At 31.4% G+C, this 19,832-nt stretch overlaps 1 protein-coding gene across 1 annotated transcript; it reads left to right on the top strand.

The window, feature by feature from the left end:
• The first annotated feature begins 49 nt into the window (after positions 1-49).
• On the top strand, positions 50-9,604 carry LOC134723399 (uncharacterized). Its single transcript, XM_063587015.1, has 8 exons — positions 50-170; positions 1,209-1,232; positions 1,707-1,811; positions 2,866-2,966; positions 4,097-4,202; positions 5,486-5,659; positions 6,667-6,827; positions 9,462-9,604. Exons 1-8 carry the CDS (start codon positions 98-100, stop codon positions 9,558-9,560), a joined length of 843 nt encoding a protein of 280 aa, XP_063443085.1. The 5' UTR covers positions 50-97; the 3' UTR covers positions 9,561-9,604.
• The last annotated feature ends 10,228 nt before the right edge of the window (positions 9,605-19,832 follow it).

A 19,832-nucleotide genomic window follows, 5' to 3' on the forward strand; every position in this document is an offset into this window, starting at 1 on the left:
TACCTTTTCACCTTCACTTTTGATAACCTTTTTGATCTATGATAAGATTGTTCTATATAATAGCATCACATTCAATTGACCGATCTTTTCATTCGACATGATGAGATCTTTACTGGTAGTGGCTTTGGCTTTGTGTGCAGTACATTGTAATGGATTCCTTTTTGGACATGGTAAATTGTTAATTGCATAAAAATTGTTAATTCAAATATGTAATTTGTATAATTCGCTTTGCTATTTATTTCCGATATTTTTCATAGATTGATTGAGATAACAAAGATGAGAAAACGCTGTGTAAGTTTGCTCAAATTCATCAAAATGGACTCTCTAGATATGTACATGCCGGTGTCATTTTATTTTCGACTTATGCGTTTGAATGTCCCTCTTTCGCCTCTCTTTTTTGAAGAACACTTTAATTTCAAAAACCGCATGACGTTGTCACTTAAAATACGACTTAATCGTGTGACGACTGATTGTCAAGAGGAATACAGGCACATAGGGTCAAACAACCATGATATCGTATTTCGAGTGGGAGTGACAAAATAATGCTAGAAAATAAAAGAGAAAAGAAATAGTCTTCCCAGAATGAATTCTTACTACGACTGTGATGGAAAAACTAAGGATTTTCTTGAATATCAATAATGTGGTCATTTTTATAAATTTCCTGTTTACAAAACATTTAATTTTACGAAAAACTAAGGATTTTCTTATCCCAGGCATAGATTACCTTAGCCGTATTTGGCACAACTTTTTTGGAATTTTGGATCCTCAATGCTCTTCAACTTTGTACTTCTTTGGCTTTATAAATATTTTGATATGAGCGTCACTGATGAGTCTTTATGTAGACGAAACGCGCGTCTGGTGTACTAAATTATAATCCTGGTACCTTTGATAACTATGGAAACGATTATTCTAAAAGGCCATGTACAAAAACCCGTTCCATATGTCAAAACGATGAGTATCAAGTTATGTCAGGAACGAAGAAGAAACGAATAAATTATGATTATCGTTCACACAAACTACGTATTGAGTGCTGGTTTAAACCATTGAAAACAGTTTTTAAAGCACTTTATATTGATAGTAAATGTTCATAGTTTAAAGAGAAGCTTACAAATTTACAAATTTAGTCAGTAATACTGAACTATAGATAAACCCAACATATTGAAACATAACTGTTACATTTATATGTAACATTTTTTCTTCTTTTAAAGGATCAAAATGGACTAATCTAAAAGGTACGTAAAACTAGTCTATGTATTGTTACACAGATATCAAGCCATTTTAAACAACACTGTAAGATTCAAGAAAAGGGCCTATGAGTTATTTCATCGGTAGCCAATTTGATGAAAGCAATGTTACGATTGAAAAATTATCTTATGGTGTCAAAATAATCATTTTAGGAATGGATTGACGATTTTTTGACAATTGTCATTTATTTGGTATTCTTGCATACTTATCAATTTACTTATGACAGTTTACAAGTTCCTTTTTTTTTTAAATAGTTAATATAATAGCCAAAAACTATGAAGTTTGTCTAAAAATTGTGTGTGGAACATGTTTTCCAATGCATTATTTGAATTTTTTGAAGTGATGTCGTTTTGAATACTAAGGCTTTTGTATCTCAGGAATAGATGAGTCTATGCGACTGGCATAAATATAAAATTGCAATCCTTGTATCTATGATGAGTTTATTTACAATTATTCTTCAGTAACATGGGGAGTAAATCCTTTGAGCAGTACCAGTTTTGTAGCTATGCCATTGACAGAGACTGATGCCAAGTCTCAGGGATTTCAGAAGATTTCAGATTGTGGAGGTATGATATACCTTTATATAAAATCTTGTTTCCCATACACTTTTTATCCATGGCGTTGTCAGTTTATTTTTAATATATGAGTTTGACTGTCCCTCTGGTATCTTTCGTCCCTCTTTTAAACTATCACAACACATAGAAAATAGGTAATGAAAAAAAAATCAATTCATGTAGTTTCAGATGTAAGAATACACCTATTCTTGACTCTTTATAATCTTATCAATTTTTGTTCAAAGACTACAGTAATGTTTTACGTATATTAATAGTAAAAATGAACGTTTTTCAAAATAATTTTAAAGGAAAATTACAATATTTGAAAATGATTTATGAATATAATTTTTTTTTTTAAAAGAAAAAAAATCATTGCGTTTAAAGTCTGACGCGAAAAGGTGTGTTATACAATGCTAGCTGACTAAACCGAATCCTGTATAAACCGAAAACATGTATAAACAAAACATGTTCGTAAGCACAGTCATATAAAATTATGTGCGTTGTGAACCTGATAAAATCGCACATCGGTCAAAACCGAAAAAGTTCGGTTTAAACACTGTATAAACATTATGCAATTACACTAAAACGTAAATGATGCTATAGAGAACTAGACTATGTGTGGCTTCCCTAAACAGAAACATTTCTATGGTTTAAAAATGTTTTCATTTAAAGTCAATCTTTTTGTGCACACTTTCTCGGAAATTATGCAATATCATCAGTAAATATTTGAGGTTTACCTTTTCTTGTTTTTAAATTGTGTTACATTAAAAAATCACTCTTAAAAGTAACTGAAAATGGAAACCATATAATTTTAAGTTAAATTCATAATCATTACACTTAGTATATTTTATAATTATCATCTAAAAAATACAAAATAGAATTGTGATTTTAGTAACATTGTCAGTATATATCCTAACAGTATAATAATTTCAAAATAATGTAAATCTTTTATAAAACTATGAAGATAATTTGTGTTGATAACATGACAATAATTCTTTCCGTAACTTGCATTCCTTTATTCTTTTATTTTATTACTTTGATGAAGATTGCATTTTTACCTAAACAGATTCTAGTGGTTTACATGGCATCCGGTATGTTAAGGACAACGATATGAATCTCATTTTGATATATGATGTGCAAGGACATATTGCTGGAATTTCTGCTGCGGTTAGTACGATACTATGTCTAATCTTCATTTTTCATGTTTGTTTGGTGCCTTTGATTAACTTCTAGTCGCAAAACAATCATACCTATTCCGAGTTACCTTTTTTTCATTTTCATTTGCACAACCTTCGAAAATGGGCTCAACATACTAATAGTAAATTGTAAAAGACGCTAGTATGAACAAATTTGAAACAAAAGAAAAATCAACCAAATATTTCAGAAAATAAAGGCAAAAGTAGTATACCGCTGTTCGAATGTCATAAATAGATTGAGAGAAAACAAATCCGAGTTACAAACTAAAACTGAAGGAAAACAACGAAATAACAGAAACACTAAAGTGCAACCAAAAAAAAACCCAAACGACAATGCAACACACACAGAAACAAACTATGAGATAACAACTGCCATTTACCCGACTTGGTACAGGACATTTTAAGAAAAAAATAGTGAGTTAAACCTGGTTTTGTGGCTAACCAAACCCCTCGCTTTTATGACAATGTAAATATAACACTCAAATGACAACATTACATGACAGGACTACAGTATCAAATAATGGAGGAACAATCAGGACAGGGAAATCATAAATAAACATTACAATAGAACATTTCGACATGTTAATATAGACCAGACGACGTAAATGGTAAATAACAATCTAAGACTTGGTAAAAATGTCCTTAGATCGTTTAGACAAAGACGCATCGTATGGATCAACAAATTCGTGAACAATAACCACTGAATTACAGGTTGCTGATTTGGGACAGACACAAACACAGTGTGGTTGTTTTAGTTCCCTAACTCTTAAGATCTTTTGGAAAGTTGTTGACTAATCGTATTGGCATTAAGCATAAAAACAAACAACATAAACACAAAAGACTCAAAGTATCGACCTAAAAAAAATCGCAGTTACAGAAAGATAGTTCAAAGCAAATTTCGTTTCGAAACATATTTTCATAGACTATAAATATCAAGGAGTAAATATTCAACGGAGTTAGTAGACGTCATAAGTAGTTGAGACCTTACACAAGCTATGCAAGCTTAAATCCATTCTGGTTTTCATCTTGTTTGCTGTTTGTGGAGCACTGTCAAACGTTCTGTCAAGTTTTTACCAAATTTTGTTGCTTCTTATTTTACAGGTTCCAACTAATATGGCAAATGGATGGCCACATGCCTTTCTTAAGGGACATCCTTTTATCAAGTCTGGCAACCACCATCACATTTCTGCTTATTTTGTTGATCCTGGTAAGAATGTACATGTACATAAAAAAGTAAACCCTTTTGAGTTATACCTAGATTATCATTTAAGTCATCAAAATGAAAATCACTCCATTGGAGAATGCGTACATAAATGCAACAGTAGAATACATGTATCGCTGTTCAAAGGTCATTTATCGATAAAAAGAGAACACATCCGAGTTACAAACTACTAAAACTGTGAAAAACACATCAACTATAAGAGGAAAACAACGAAACAACAGAATCAATTAAATGCAACAAAAACAAACGCCAATGCAATATACATAGAAACGAACTATTATAAAACAACTGCTATATTCCTGACTTGAAACAGGATATTTAAAACAAAAATGGTGGGTTGAACCTAGTTTTATGGCTAGCATAACCTCTCGCTTGTATGGCAATGTTAAAAATACAGCTTAATTCACAATAGTACGTGATAGGAATACAATACAAATAAATGCAAAAAACCTTAGGACAGAGAAATACATAAATAAATAATGTAATATTATATTTCGTTATGTTAAACACAGAATTACTACGAACACCTACCATTAATTTACGACAATATACAAAAACAGCAGAGGAGAATTTTTACCTGTGCGTCACACGAATGTATCAACGCCACAAAAACACAAAATCGGGATTAAGTTTGTAATGGGGTGATTTGATTTATTTTCTCACAATCACAAGAATATTATTATAGAATTTTGTAGGGTAAAGGTGTAATTTGCTGTATTTTCCAACTTTGTCGGTTTTTCTTCTAATTCAAACTGAGTAAAAATAAATCCATGGCATATATATAAGTGGATACAAATGTTCTCTATTTAGATAACTTACAAATATTATGTAATTCGCAAACAGATTTAATCAAAGCAAACACAAAACTTCCAAATACCTTTTTATTTAAAATGAATTAAATATACGCTATATCATGGGCACGGGGGGCATAAGTAAAAATTTACAAATGATTAACTAAGATAATGTTACTCATGTTTAATATTTTGTTTTAGTTTTCTCCGGCAATTTTAATAAACTATACCTTATTAAACAGAAAAATCCTATAACTATATATGTACGGATTAAGATGGAATGTTAATATTGCGACTGAAACAATATACTTTGTATTTTTTCGATGTTTCTTGATAACATCAGTCAGCCTGACTAAACTAGGTTTATATATTTTTATGATGATGCTGAATACTTTTATTGTAAATTAAACTACATATATTTTCCTATTTTCCTTTGTTTATCGCTATAATACATAAAACAAATCAATATTTCCATAGCAATTATTTGCGCCTCTGGAAGATCTACAGCCTTATACCACCAACAGGGGGTAGGCACTGATCTATACATTCAAAACGGAACAGATCCGATAGCTGACTCCATCAAAATACCACATCTACAGAGTGGAATAACTTCTACTCACTGGACAAAGGGGAAATGTTTTCCTACAATGGGTACGTTATTTCTATAAGATTATGAAAAAAAGCCTATCGCAAAACAGACATTAAATTCAAATTTCCACTATAGCCTTTAGATCTTCCCGTCATACTTAAACTGTAGCAGTGATGTTTTTCGTTTGCATGAAGTCTATAAAATGTGGCATTGTATGAACTGCTACAAACGAAAAATATTCAAAAATAAGTACAGGAGAAGACTTGGTTATAAAATATTGAGGTACTAGTTATCAAAAACAAAAATAATAAAAAAAAATAATAGAATTGTGTCATATTATGATTGAATTTCTAAACAAACTAGTTCGAAAACTATAACTTCACTTTAAGAGGTATAAATATCAATATTGGGTATTTGTTATAAACAATCTATTTTATCTACTTGGACATAAAACTAATTTAAACGAATTATTAACAATTTCTTGATAAAACGAATCTTTAATCTATTTGATATATAAAAAAAAGAAGATATGGTATAATTGCCAATGAGACAACTCTCCACAAACCAAAATGACACAGCAATTAACAACTATAGGGCACCGTACTGAGTTATGATTCAAATTAACATCACAAGCAGATCAAAATGTTATATAAAACTTTGAAAATGATGTAAACATCTGTTTTTTTAATAACTTAAAAAATAATCTTAATTTCTTATTACCATTCTATATCGCATCTAAAAATACCCGCAGTCACTCAAGTGCACCTGTGGGAGGCCAGCTCGAAGACATTTTACAATATAAACGAACTGAATATAATAATAAATCCATGGCATGTCGACTTACGTAGATAGTTGTGTAGAGATCATTGGCATCGTGCATCATCTTCTTATTTGTTGATAAAATATCGTCTTTTACGAACAGCTTACTTAAAAAAAAAACACCTACCAAAAGCATGAGAAAGGGAGGGGGTATTATAATATTTTTGTTTTTGCGAAAATTAGAACACTAGAATGGATTTAGATAAGAAAAACGTTAGAATGCAATTAGATATTTGTATTTGTTTCGTAGGTCTCCATTACTGGTACAACATAAGAAAAGATATGAGTTGTGATGAATTTTATCCAAGTTTTTTGTTGTATAATGGCGGTAAATTGAATGCTTTTGGTTGGGCTTTTATCGCAGACTTGACTTCACCTAGATTAGAACATCCACCACAATCAGTTATATCTGTGAGTATTTTCAAAGCATTAATTCATTACACATTTCAAATACTCCTATCAAGTTTTTAAAATGATCACATGAAGCAAAAAGTATCGAAGCGAGTCCGAAATATCATATTTATATAAGTTTATTTATTTACTTTTTAAACTGTCTCCCTATTTCAAATTGCATATTTTACTGACGAGTCAAAAGTGCACATTAAAGCTTAAAACGTAGGTTTTTCGCTGTTTTGTTACTTTCCATTAGCATGTGTTTATTTTTTTTAGCATTTATAAAAAGGAACTTAGAATCTGATGTTTAATCCATAAAGAGATAGTTATACATTTTTTTGTCATTAAAAGTTTACAGTATTTGTGGTAAAACATGTCAAAACGAACAATACACAAAGAAGTATTCACACACAATAAAACCAAAAAAACACACAAAAAAAACCCTCAAAACATAAGTGATAACGTTACAATATTAGGATAATGACTGATTTGAAAGTTTTATCAAATTGTACAAAGTATATTTGAACTGTTCAAATCGTAATTAATCAGGACTTGATGATCTATACTAATTTTATCAAGGGAACAAAACTCGCAAACGAAAACAAGTGTTATTTATTATCAATCAATTTTTGGGGTTATATCTTGTAAAATATTAAAGTCTTCAAACTTCAAATTAGAAAAAAATATTATGATTGTGTTTTTATGTTAAATGAATAATTTTTATTTAAAAAAAACTTTTCTCTAATTCTACGGAAATTTATCCCTTTCCGAACCCATTGTATAAAAAAAAAAATTAACGTGTGGTTGCCAGTGATCTCAAAAGATGATTGGATGATTTTAAGGGTGATTACCTTTTTAGCTAACTGGATGAATCAAAATGTGCTAACAGGTATTAATAAAATCGACATCTTCGTGGAATTTGAAAGGCACTCGTTAGGGATTTTTGTTAAACAAAAAAAGAAAAATGTTTTTAATTATTAGAGAAACAGATTCTTACATAGTTATTCGTGGATTATCGGATTTATCCAATCTCGAGAGTTAAATTATAAATTTTAAAGTCCTCGCCGATGATCGGACTTTAAAATTGATAATTTAACTATCTCGATTGGATAAATCTGATAACCAACGAGCAACTATGTAAGAATCTATATATATATACACATATACTTTTCTCTAGAAAATTCTATAATTTGACCAAATTTAGAAGAAATTTCTTTTTTTGAAAAAAGTAAAATCACAAAAATACTGTACTCAGAGGAGGTCCCTAATCACATGAAAAAATCAAAACACATAAAAAACGAATGGACGAGAACTGTCATATTCCTGACTTGGTACAGGCATTTTCAAATGTAGGAAATGGTGGATATATAGCGCTAAACCTCTCAATTTGTAGGACAGTCTAATTAAATTCCGTTATATTTACAATGATGCGTGGAAAAATGGGTACAGCAGTCATCGTCGTGTTACAATTTTATAAGGAAATACATTGCTTCGTGTGTCTGACGTCATTAAATTTTATACGTCACATATTTTTGTCTTTCAATGTTTAAACAGACAATTTTAAAATTTCACATGGGCAATGTTAGCATACAGGATTAACAAATCAAAAGTATGTAAGGATTAATTTTAGAAATAGACTGACCGAGATTCAAAATAGTCCAAAAGTTCTATAGAATTTATAAGAATCCACAAATGATTCATTCCACTTCGCGATTGAATAATTTTGACGTTTGTGGTTTAACGTATTTTCTAATTTATAATAGAAATATAACATAATGAACAATAAAATACTGACAGGATCTTTTAAAGTACAGAGTCACGTTATAAGATCCAAAGAAACACAAAAAAGTCGCATATACAAAACACACCTGCAAAAATGAAAGATAATACAAACACATTGACGGGATGTTTAAGTACCGAGCCACGTCAAATTGATATCACATAAAATAATCCAAAAGTAAAAGTAAAATTAATAATAGAACAAAGAAAAATAAAAGAACGCTATAACACGTTGTTAAAAAGATAAACACAGTACGAAGAAATTATCCATCAAAACCATCATGTATCACTTGTGAAGTTGATACGGAATATTTATCAACAAGGTCTTGGTACCTTCCGATGAACTTTTTTTTTAGAAAAAAGACGAGACGTTAAATTGTTTGCTTCCAATAAACAATTCGCCGAAAAAATGTTCATGTGCAGTGAACTCAGAGTGACCTTCTGGTAAAATTTCGGTGTTCGCAATACCCATGGATCTGTCATTGAAATTTTTTTTTTTATTATACATGCATGTTATACACGTGCTCAATATCCATGCTTTTTTGCTGATTGTTTACGAAGGTGTCAATCGGTAAACTACGGCTTCAAAACGCGACAATTAATAAGCTACCATATTTACGAGAAAAAAAATTGACGATTATTAGATATGCATGCGTAAAAATAAGAAAATCGTGCACACAACTTTATGATACATACATGCATTGGTTCAAGAATTGAATGAACATTATGTTTCACCCGTCAACCGTTTAATATGACTTTAAGAAATTAATAGCATATGCATAAAAATTAATGGTCATTTTAACTTAACAACGTCAAAAGAATCACAAAACGACAGAATCATTGGTTTTATAATGTTTTTTTTTTATAATATAGAGTTTCATGAATCCAGTACCAGACTGTTTGTTAAGCGCTGGAAAATTATCTACGATGCACATCTATTTGTCCAACAACCCAGTTTTGGACACATGCTAAGATTGACATTACTATTGTGTTTATTAAAAAAAATATTTCGTAAACGACATTGTTTATGGTATTTCTTTCAAAACTATTGGTCTATTTATATTTTAATTAGACAGGCAAAAAGCAAAATATTAAAAATACAGAACTCCGAGGAAAATTCAAAACGGAGAGTCCCTAATCAAATGGCAAATCAAATGATAAAACACATCAAACGAATGGACAACAGCTGTCATATTCCTGACTTGGTACAGGCATTTTCAAATTTAAAAATGGTGGAATGAACCTGGCCCTTCCGCGCCAACCTCTCAGCTGTATGATAGCCGCATCAAATTCCATAGAGATACAGCCATCATCACCGTGACACAATCTCAATCAGAACGAAAACAAACAAATATATAACAAAGAAGCATGAAAAAAATATGAAATTTAACAACCACATACATTGCTACTTATATGTGTATTTAAAATCAACCAAAATGACTGCATGGCGAGGTTCACATCAACTCGCGTGTTTGATGTTAGAATGTAACGTCACAGAGGAAGAGATATAAAATAATTTAGTCGTTCAAAGTATTTTCAATATTATAATAGAACAATAACATAATGACATTATAATGGAACAATAACATCATGACATTATTAGGGAACAATAACATTACTGGTGGGATGTTAAAAGTACAAAAACAGAAGATTATAACATGTATTTGTGAGGGGGGAAAATGGAAACATACAGTATAGTTAAAACGCCAAGGTGTTTTCCTATATGACATGAATCTTTTCGAAAAGTATGAGCCGTAATTTGTATTTTGAATCTTCCTTTATAAAGAATGTGGGTTATTTTATAGAGAACAAAACTATGGTTACACTTCCGATTTTCAAACTAAAAACAGTGTACGTCTTCATGAATAGATGCGTTAATGTTATACGAACAGATTGAAGACAAAACCACTTGAACATGTGCTCACTTATTTAAGTGGCATTTATATAAACTTTTGAAGAAAGTAAAATCACCAAAACACCGAAGTTAGAGGGAAATGTCTGTCTTCATGATAAGGCAATATGGCATATATGCAAAGAAGAGAAGTGTTAAAAATTTTGTCATAGGTTTCTCCCAAGTTAAAGTTATCTGTTTACTGTTTTTTTTATATTTTCTCCGTCTCTGAGTCCATTATAGTGTTCGTATCAGAGGTAAAAAAAAATGTGTGGTTCGTAGAATTGGCCTACAAATAGTCGGTTAACAAGTAAGTTAGTCAATGAACTACTGTTTTCTGAATAAATGATCTTTTCCAATTATCAGTAGCTATCACTTAAGCAGGTCAAAAAGACTGATTACAGTCCTGTCATTCTGACGAACGGTTGAAGACATCGTAACTTCCCATATTTTGAAGGGAAAACAACTCGTGGATGTCGGTTTTATTTATAAATAACATGCATTGTTTTTGGATTGTAAACCCTACGCAAGGGCATTATTACCAGTTGAGTACACTAGGGTAAACGCATATAAACGAATTGAAATTAGGAAGTGAATGCATTTTTGTATCAATTTCTGTAATCACTGTGACCATCTTGATTCGAAACGAATGTTTTCATTTGAATAGCTAGTCACCACTTTAGACTAGTTTAATCATGTATATCGATTATATAGTCATTTTATAAAATTTACTGTTTTTCAAAACTATGTATTATTCTTGATAATAATGATGTTTTGTCCCAGGCGGATATCCCTGGCCTCACAACTTTTTGGAAGTTGTTGTCCTCGGCGATCTTCAACTTTATAGTTGTTATGGCTTTCAAACTTTTTACATCTGAGCATAGTTTTGTGTGGACGTAGCGCGCGTCTGGCGTATAAGAATATTTTTTAACCTGTTACCTTTTGATGGCTATTATTCGTTTGTTTCTCTGTCCTATGTATTCTCCCATTCATCTGTTTATTTATTGTAACCCTGTCGTGTAATGTTGTCATTACAATGTTGTACTTACCATTGCCATAAAAGCGGGAGGTTTGGCTAGCCACAAAACCAGGTTCAATCCACCATTTTTTTTCTTAAAATGTCCTGTACCAAGTCAGGAAAATGGTCATTTTATAGTATAGTTTCTGTGTGTGTTGCATTTAAGTGATTCTGTTGTGTTGTTGTTCTCCTCTTATCTTTGATGTGTTTCCGTCAATGCAATGATGGTTTGTGGCCCGAATTTGTTTTTTCTCAATCGATTTATGAATTTCGAACAGTGTCAACAGCGATATACTACTGTTGCATTTACTAATGTCGCATATTTTGTTTTAATTTTGCATACAACCTGTGTTCTTTGAACTACAAATGAAATTCGAAAAATAATGTGCATTTTTATTTATGCCCAAAACAGCGATATTGAGTCATTTAATTGTTCACAACGAAGAAAAAGCAGGTACGTATGCCTTGAACGACAAAGTAATAAAATATTTGAAAAAATAAAAGGCACAATTTACAGAGACTGTACATTTATTCTGTACAAGGAGACAAGATCTAGACGTGTCACAGGGCTAAGTGTCTTTCATTTGTTACCTACCAATGTTGTACTATTTCGTGTGTCAGGGTATGACCATAAAACAAATTCATCGGGCAACTGAGAGTTAACTAATAAAAGGATACTCAGGCCGGTCTATACGTTCAAAAGTTATATCCTGTAAAAAAGAATGTAAAACTAGTAATTAATTTTGGACTCGAAGATTTCTACTTCATTGTCAAAACAAATTTATCCTTTCATTCTGTGATTTGACAAGTTTGAAGATTGGAACTGTTCATAAACCTTGGTCTTCAATTGAAAGTAATATTAAAGATGTCTGCCGTGGTGCCATAAAAACCCGTCTAATCACAGGAACATATGTACTTCAGTCTAACATAAGTAAATTTAACCAACATGAAGTCAGCGCTGTTTGTTCACCAGCTTGCCAATGTGACGATGAGGATATGGTATATTTCATTTTAAAGTGCAACGCTCTAAATACAGAAAGACATATATAGAGGAATTAAAACTAATAATAAATAGCATAAGTAATCCAAATGTGTGTTCATGATAGAGGCGAGTTGGAGCCTGACATGTGTCTATTAACACAATTGATTCTGGACCCGGGTGTTTTGATAAAACAGAATATTTTATCAGGTAGTGAATAGACTCTCATTGAAATAGAGGATTGCTCAAGAAAACTGTGCTTCTCCCTCTATTGTGGAAGATCATTGATTATAAACTCCAAACAGTGATCATAAACTCAGAACATGTATTATAAACTCAGAAACATCAATGGTGTATATAATTTCTTAAGGCCCTGAATTCAAAAGTGAACATTGAATTTTTCTATGTAAATACTTATTGATAAGATTATCCCCTATTGTGACTATACATTTTATTAATAAACATTAAATATTTTACCCACTTTGCGGTTCACCAATATAGTGAAAGATTATACATACTTAAGAAGAAGACGAGCAGTTAACAGCGAAATGTTTGTCTTTGAACATCATATTGGATTAACAAAATGAAAAAGTCTCCGATTAGATTATAAAAAAAATACACCCGAAACTTGCTATGTCCAAGATCCCAGGTTATATGTGCTCCATGGTAGGAGGAAATTAAGTGATAAATGTAAACACTTTCAACACTGAATAAATCGATTCTTTCCCCAGTCTTTATTGTATCCAGAAAATTATTTGTTTTTCAGTTTAGCATGTTCATATGCCAATTATTGTCATATGCGTTTGTGAATATGTAAGTGATATATCATCGTTCAAGACTGTTAGATACAGTTCACAAGGTGAAGCCGGGTTCTTTTACACGCATGCATGTTCTTCCACAAACTCCCGATACTCACTGATGATTCGACCAATCAAGTAGTGAACACGTGAACAACAGTTTCTGAGAAATCATATTTGAGACTTTGCTAGGCTTTAGCTCGTAATATTAGTATAAAAGATGTTCATTGCAATTAAATTGGCACACAAAGAGCATAATATTATAATATCAAAAGTCCATTACAGAGTTGGGGTAATTGTAATTGTAATCTTTAATCAGCTGTAATTGATTACAATTTTTAGATCACTTTTCCTTAAAGGAAATGTGAGCTTTTGCCATCACTTGGCGTCCGTTGTCGTCCATCATCGTCGTCGTCGTCGTTGTAAACTATTTCAAAGATCTTCTCCTCTGAAACTACTGAACCAATAGACCACTTTCGAGTTCATCCGTCACCGCAAAAAACTCGTCAATTATACGCGCCTTTATCACTGTCATTTGTGCGTTTAGGGGCGTCGTCACTTCCTTCCAATGTTGAGCGAGTGGTTGGAAAACTATAATTCTTTATTGTACGAAATATTCGGCAAATTGAATTCTCAAAATTGACAACCAACACCGCTTTCATTAGGGAATTGTCAGTAAGTACCTACAGAGCAACCAATATTTCTAGTTTATCCTGCACAAAGACGATCACTAAGACGCTTGATGAACGTAAATAGTGCAGGGATACAGGCGAGCCCCTCTATCTGGTAAATGACGTCATAAAGGCGTGCGTAATTGACGAGTTTTTGCCGGTGACGGATGAACTCGAAAGTGGTCTATTACAACCAAACTTTAGCTGAATGATCCTTAGGGTATCTAGAATACACCTTATCGCTATTTAGCCATTCCGGGAAAAAACAGTCATTTATAGAACTCCTGTTAAGGTCACCGGCCGAAAAATGGAGGTCATCAGGAGTGAGCTGAGGGAGAAAAAACTTTAGAGAGTGATCATCAAGAAACTTTGATATAGTATGATCCACTTTTTAGCTCACCTGGCTTAAAAGGCCAGGTGAGCTTTTCTCATCACTTGGCGTCCGTCGTCCGTCATCTGTCGTTGTCCGTCTTCTTTAACTTTTACAAAAATCCTCTCCTCTAAAACTACTGGGCCAAATTAAACCAATCATTGATGTACCTAGTTTAAAAATTGTGTTTTGTGAACCGGCCAACCAACCAAGATGGCCGCCATGGCTAAAAATAGAACATAGGGGTAAAATCCAGTTTTTGGCTTATAACTCAAAAACCAAAGCATTTAGAGCAAATCTGACATGGGGTAAAATTGTTTATCAGGTCAAGATCTATCTGCCCTGACATTTTCAGATGAATCAGACAACCCATTGTTGGGTTTCTGCCCCTAAATTGGTAATCTTAAGGATATTTTACTGTTTTTGGTTATTACATGTATCTTGAATATTATTATAGATGGAGATAAACTGTAAACAGCAATAATGTTCAGCAAAGTAAGATTTACAAATAAGTCAACATGACCAAAATGGTCAGTGGACCCCTTTAGGAGTTATTGCCCTTTATAGTCAATTTTTAACCATTTTTCGTAAATCTCCATGATCTTTTACAAAAATCTTCTCCTCTGAAACTACCGGGCCAAATTAATCCAAACTTGGCAACAATCATCTTTAAGGTATTAAGTTTAAAAAATGTGTCTGGTGACCCAGCATCAAACCAAGATGGCCGCCACGGCTAAAAATAGAACATGGAGGTTAAATGCAGTTTTTGGTTATTACTCAAAAACCAAAGCATTTAGAGCAAATCTAACAAAGGGGTAAAATTGTTTATCTGGTCAAGATCTATCTGCCCTGAAATTTTAAGATGAATCGGACAACCTGTTGTTGGGTTGCTGCTCCTGAATTGATAATTTTAAGGAAATTTTGCTGTTTTTGGATATTATCTTGAATATTATTATGGATAGAGATAAACTGTAAACAGCAAAAATGTTCAGCAAAGTAAGATTTACAAATAAGTCAACAGGACGAAAATGGTCAGTTGACCCCTTTAGGAGTTATTGCCTTTTATAGTCAATTTTTATAACCATTTTTCGTAAAAATTAGTTAACTTTTACAAAAATTTTCTCCTCTGAAACTACTGGGCATCAGCAAAGTAAGATCTACAAACAAGCAAACCAACCAAGATGGCTGCTACGGCTAAAAATAGAACATGGGGTAAAATGCAGTTTTTGGCTTATAACTCAAAAACCAAAGCATTTAGAGCAAATCTGACAAGGGGTAAAAATGTTTATCTGGTCAAGATCTATCTGCCCTGAAATTTTTAGATGAATCGGACAACTCGTTGTTAGGATGCTGCCCCTAAATTGGTAACTTTAAGGAAATTTTGCTGTTTTGGGTTATTATCTTGAATATTAATATAGATAGAGATAAACTGTAAACAGCATTAATGTACAGCAATTTAAGACTCAAAAATAAGTCAAAATGACCAAAATGGTCAATTGACCCCCTAAGACGTTATTGTCCTTTATAATCAATTTTTAACAATTTTCATAAAATTTGTAAATTTTTACTAACATTTTCCACTGAAACTACACGGACAAGTTCATTTTAGATAGAGATAATTGTAAGCAACAAGAATGTTCAGTAAAGTAAGATGTACAAACACATCACAATCGCCTAAACACAATTTTGTCATGTACTGTCTGCTTCCTTTGTTTAATTCACATATGATATACCAAGGTGAGCGACACAGGCTCTTTAGAGCCTCTAGTTTTTATAAAGCATGACCAGTCAGAGATATAAATTTATAGGGTTATTACAGAAAATAACTAACATGTGTTATTACAGATACTTTTCTTTAAATTTTCTAAATCTGTAATAACATGTGTTTGTTATTTGTAAAATTATTTAATCTATAGTGGACTCTATGGATCTCTTGAGACTCTGCGCAGAAACGAAATGCATAGCCTTGATAATTAATTTTTAAATTTAATTAATACATTTTTGATTAACCATGGTTAATCAATGAGACAAGGCTATTAAAGAATTAACTTTGCTGTGATAACAAGGCTAAGTTATTAAAGGAATGTAACTTATTATATAAGACACTTGGGAATTACTGAGAAACTTGCGCAGAACCTTATTACATGCTCTGATCATTATTTCTTACAATAAATTTAAATACATTTTAATTAAGCATGATTTATGTCTGAGCAAATGCTTTGAAGTGATATAGATAACACCCTTTAGTTATTACAGGTATATTTTTTCTGTAATTACATATAGGTGTACTATTCAAAATTGGAATACTATGAACAGTTATATCTTTCAATAGTTAAGTATACATAAAGACAATAGTAATATCAATAGAACTTGTATACATTTTAACTAAACTTATGATGTATATTGTCCGTTTGAAACAAGTAAAATACGCATGTTATCACAGGTCTTTGATTTTTTTAGTCCACAATAACAAATGTATGTTATTTTCCTGTAATAATCCTATAGAGTTATATCCCTGACTGATGACAATTGGTTTGTATACTTCAGTAAAAAAATAAACTGTTACAGTATTGAAAAGTCGTCAATAGCCTAAGAAGAGACATATAATTCAATTATATGTTTCTGGCCTTAGTAAAAGATATTGTACATATATTCACAATTTAAAGATGTACATATGTATATTTGATAATAAGTGTTATATTCAAGTAATATGTTTTTTTTATTTGGCAAAATCAACTTCTGTTGGATAAACTGGGATTAAAGAACATTATTTCACAAAAACTGAATGATCAATTCATCCAACATTGGTTTTCACAAATGAATAACTCTTCAAGAGGTGCATTTTATTCATTTTATAAAGAGGAATTAGTTTGGAAACCTATTTGATAAAGTTGAAGCTGTGTGACAGGATTTATATGGCAAAACTCAGATGTTCAAATTTAAAATTTCCTGTAGAAACAGGAAGATGGTCTGGAATTCCAAAAATGCAAGAATTTGTCATCTCTGTGGAAATGGAATAGGAGATGAATTTCATTATCTTTTTAAATGTCAAAAACAGAAAATAAAACTGCTTAGAAATAAATATATTCCACAATATTATACTGCAAATCCAACAGAGTACAAATTGAAACAGCTTTTAACATTTTGTCATGTAGAACTTTACAAGAACCTAGCAATATTTTTAAAAATTCTTACACAATACTTGTGATTTATGTTAGTCTTTTCTTTTTTTTTAGTTGAATGTTATGGTAGTTTGTAAATTGAAATTTTGCTATATTTTCCCAAGTACAACGTATGTAGCATTATTATGTTTAGTGTGGATATATTGAGTATAAACATGTGTATACGTGTATATATGATGTCCTCTTGTACACCTATGTGTCTGAGGTTTATTAATAAAGTATTGTCTATTGTCTATTTAACCCTTTAATAATAATCTTTTGTTAATGTTGTGCTTTTGTCAACTTTGACTTGACATATAGGAAACCAATTAAGGTTTGTTTGTATTGCAATTACCAACTGACTACTGAGTATAGCTGTAGGACAATATATATGGTAAAAGATAAATCAGACATGTGACAATTTATCCAATTAGCACAAAATTAATTAAAAGTTGGACAAATATCTTGTTTAAAATGAGCAAATTTTTGTATGTATTTGGACTGGACACTTAAAATACAATGATTTTTAGCACTTGTATTTTGTTTACAATTTGATTAAACTGTTAACTTGATTTCATCCATATTTTATTTTCCATAAACTGCACCTTGAAACAAATATAAATTAAAGTCTAGGAAATGTCAGAAAACAAACAGCAAATACTTTTTATACTACTGCAAAAATTGAAAAAAATTTCGTCGTATATTGCTATCACGTTGGCTGCGTCGTCTTCGTCGTCGTCCGAATACTTTTAGTTTTCGCACTCTAACTTTAGTAAAAGTGAATAGAAATATATGAAATTTTAACACAAGGTTTATGACCACAAAAGAAAGGTTGTGATTGATTTTGGGAGTTTTGATCCCAACATTTTAGGAATTAGGGGCCAAAAAGGGCCTAAATAAGCATTTTCTTGGTTTTCGCACAATAACTTTAGTTTCAGTAAATAGAAATCTATGAAATTTTGGGGCAAGGTTTATGAACACAAAAGAAAGGTTGGGATTGATTTTGGGAGTTTTGGTTCCAACAGTTGTAAGAATTAGGGGCCAAAAAAGGGCCCAAATAAGCATTATTCTTGGTTTTTGCACAATAACTTTAGTTTAAGTAAAAAGAAATCAATGAAATTTAAACACAAGGTTTATGACCATAAAAGGAAGGTTGGTATTGATTTTGGGAGTTTTGGTCCCAACAGTTTAGCAAAAAGGGCCCCAAAGGGTCCAAATTTAAACTTTGTTTGATTTCATCAAAAATTGAATATTTGGGGATCTTTGATATGCCCAATCTAACTGTGTATGTAGATTCTTTATTTTAGGTCCTGTTTTCAAATTGGTCTACATAAAGGTCAAGGGGTCCAAAATTAAACTTAGTTTGATTTTAACAAAAATTGAATCCTTGGGATTCTTTGATATTCTGAATCTAAAAATGTACTTAGATTTTTGATTATTGGCCCAGTTTTCAAGTTGGTCTACATAAAGGTCAAGGGGTCCAAAATTAAACTTTGTTTGATTTCATCAAAAATTGAATCCTTGGGGTTCTTTGATATGCCAAATCTAACTGTGTATGTAAATTCTTAATTTTTGGTCTCGTTTTCAAATTGGTCTACATTAAAGTCCAAAGGGTCAAAAATTAAACTAAGTTTGATTTAAACAAAAATTGAATTCTTGGGCTATTTTGATATGCTGAATCTAAACATGAACTTAAGATTTTTGATTATGGGCCCAGTTTTCAAGTTGGTCCAAATCAGGATCCGAAATCATTATATTAAGTATTGTGCAATAGCAAGAAATTTTCAATTGCACAGTACTCAGCAATAACAAGAAATCTTCAATTGCACAGTATTGTGCAATAGCAAGAAATTTTCAATTGCACAGTATTGCGCAATATCAAGAAATATCTAATTGCACAATATTGTGCAATAGCAAGAAATTTCAATTGGAGTTATCTTTCTTTGTCCAGAATAGTAGTTGAATCAACTTAAATCATTGTTTTATACAATATACAATGTATATTCACTTTTACTACCAACTGATAAATTAAAACAATCTTTACCATTTTAATATTTTATGATGTATTTAAATGAGTAATTATTGTTGCAAACTCCATTAGAAATTTGAATTGAGATTGGTTTTGGAACAAAGGAAAGGGGGATGTGAAAAAAAAATTAGGGGGGGGGTCAATTTTTCTCATTTAAAATTTCATAAATAAAAAGAAAATTTTCTTTCATTTTTTTAAGAGGATTAATATTCAACAGCATAGTTAATTGCTCCAAGGCAAAACAAAAATTTTAAGTTCATTAGACCACATTCATTCTGTGTCAGAAACCTATGCTGTGTCAACTATTTAATCACATTCCAAATTTAGA

This window comes from Mytilus trossulus, chromosome 6 (genome assembly GCF_036588685.1).
Source record: "Mytilus trossulus isolate FHL-02 chromosome 6, PNRI_Mtr1.1.1.hap1, whole genome shotgun sequence".
Classification (NCBI taxonomy): domain Eukaryota; kingdom Metazoa; phylum Mollusca; class Bivalvia; order Mytilida; family Mytilidae; genus Mytilus; species Mytilus trossulus.

What these genes read in the sequence shown, in the direction of transcription:
- LOC134723399 (XM_063587015.1), top strand. Translation starts at nt 98, where the DNA reads ATGATGAGATCTTTACTGGTAGTGGCTTTGGCTTTGTGTGCAGTACAT. An exon ending in TGCTTATTTTGTTGATCCTG is followed by an intron (nt 4,203 to 5,485) that starts GTAAGAATGTAC and finishes ATATTTCCATAG; the next exon opens with CAATTATTTGCGCCTCTGGA. An exon ending in GAAATGTTTTCCTACAATGG is followed by an intron (nt 5,660 to 6,666) that starts GTACGTTATTTC and finishes TTTGTTTCGTAG; the next exon opens with GTCTCCATTACTGGTACAAC.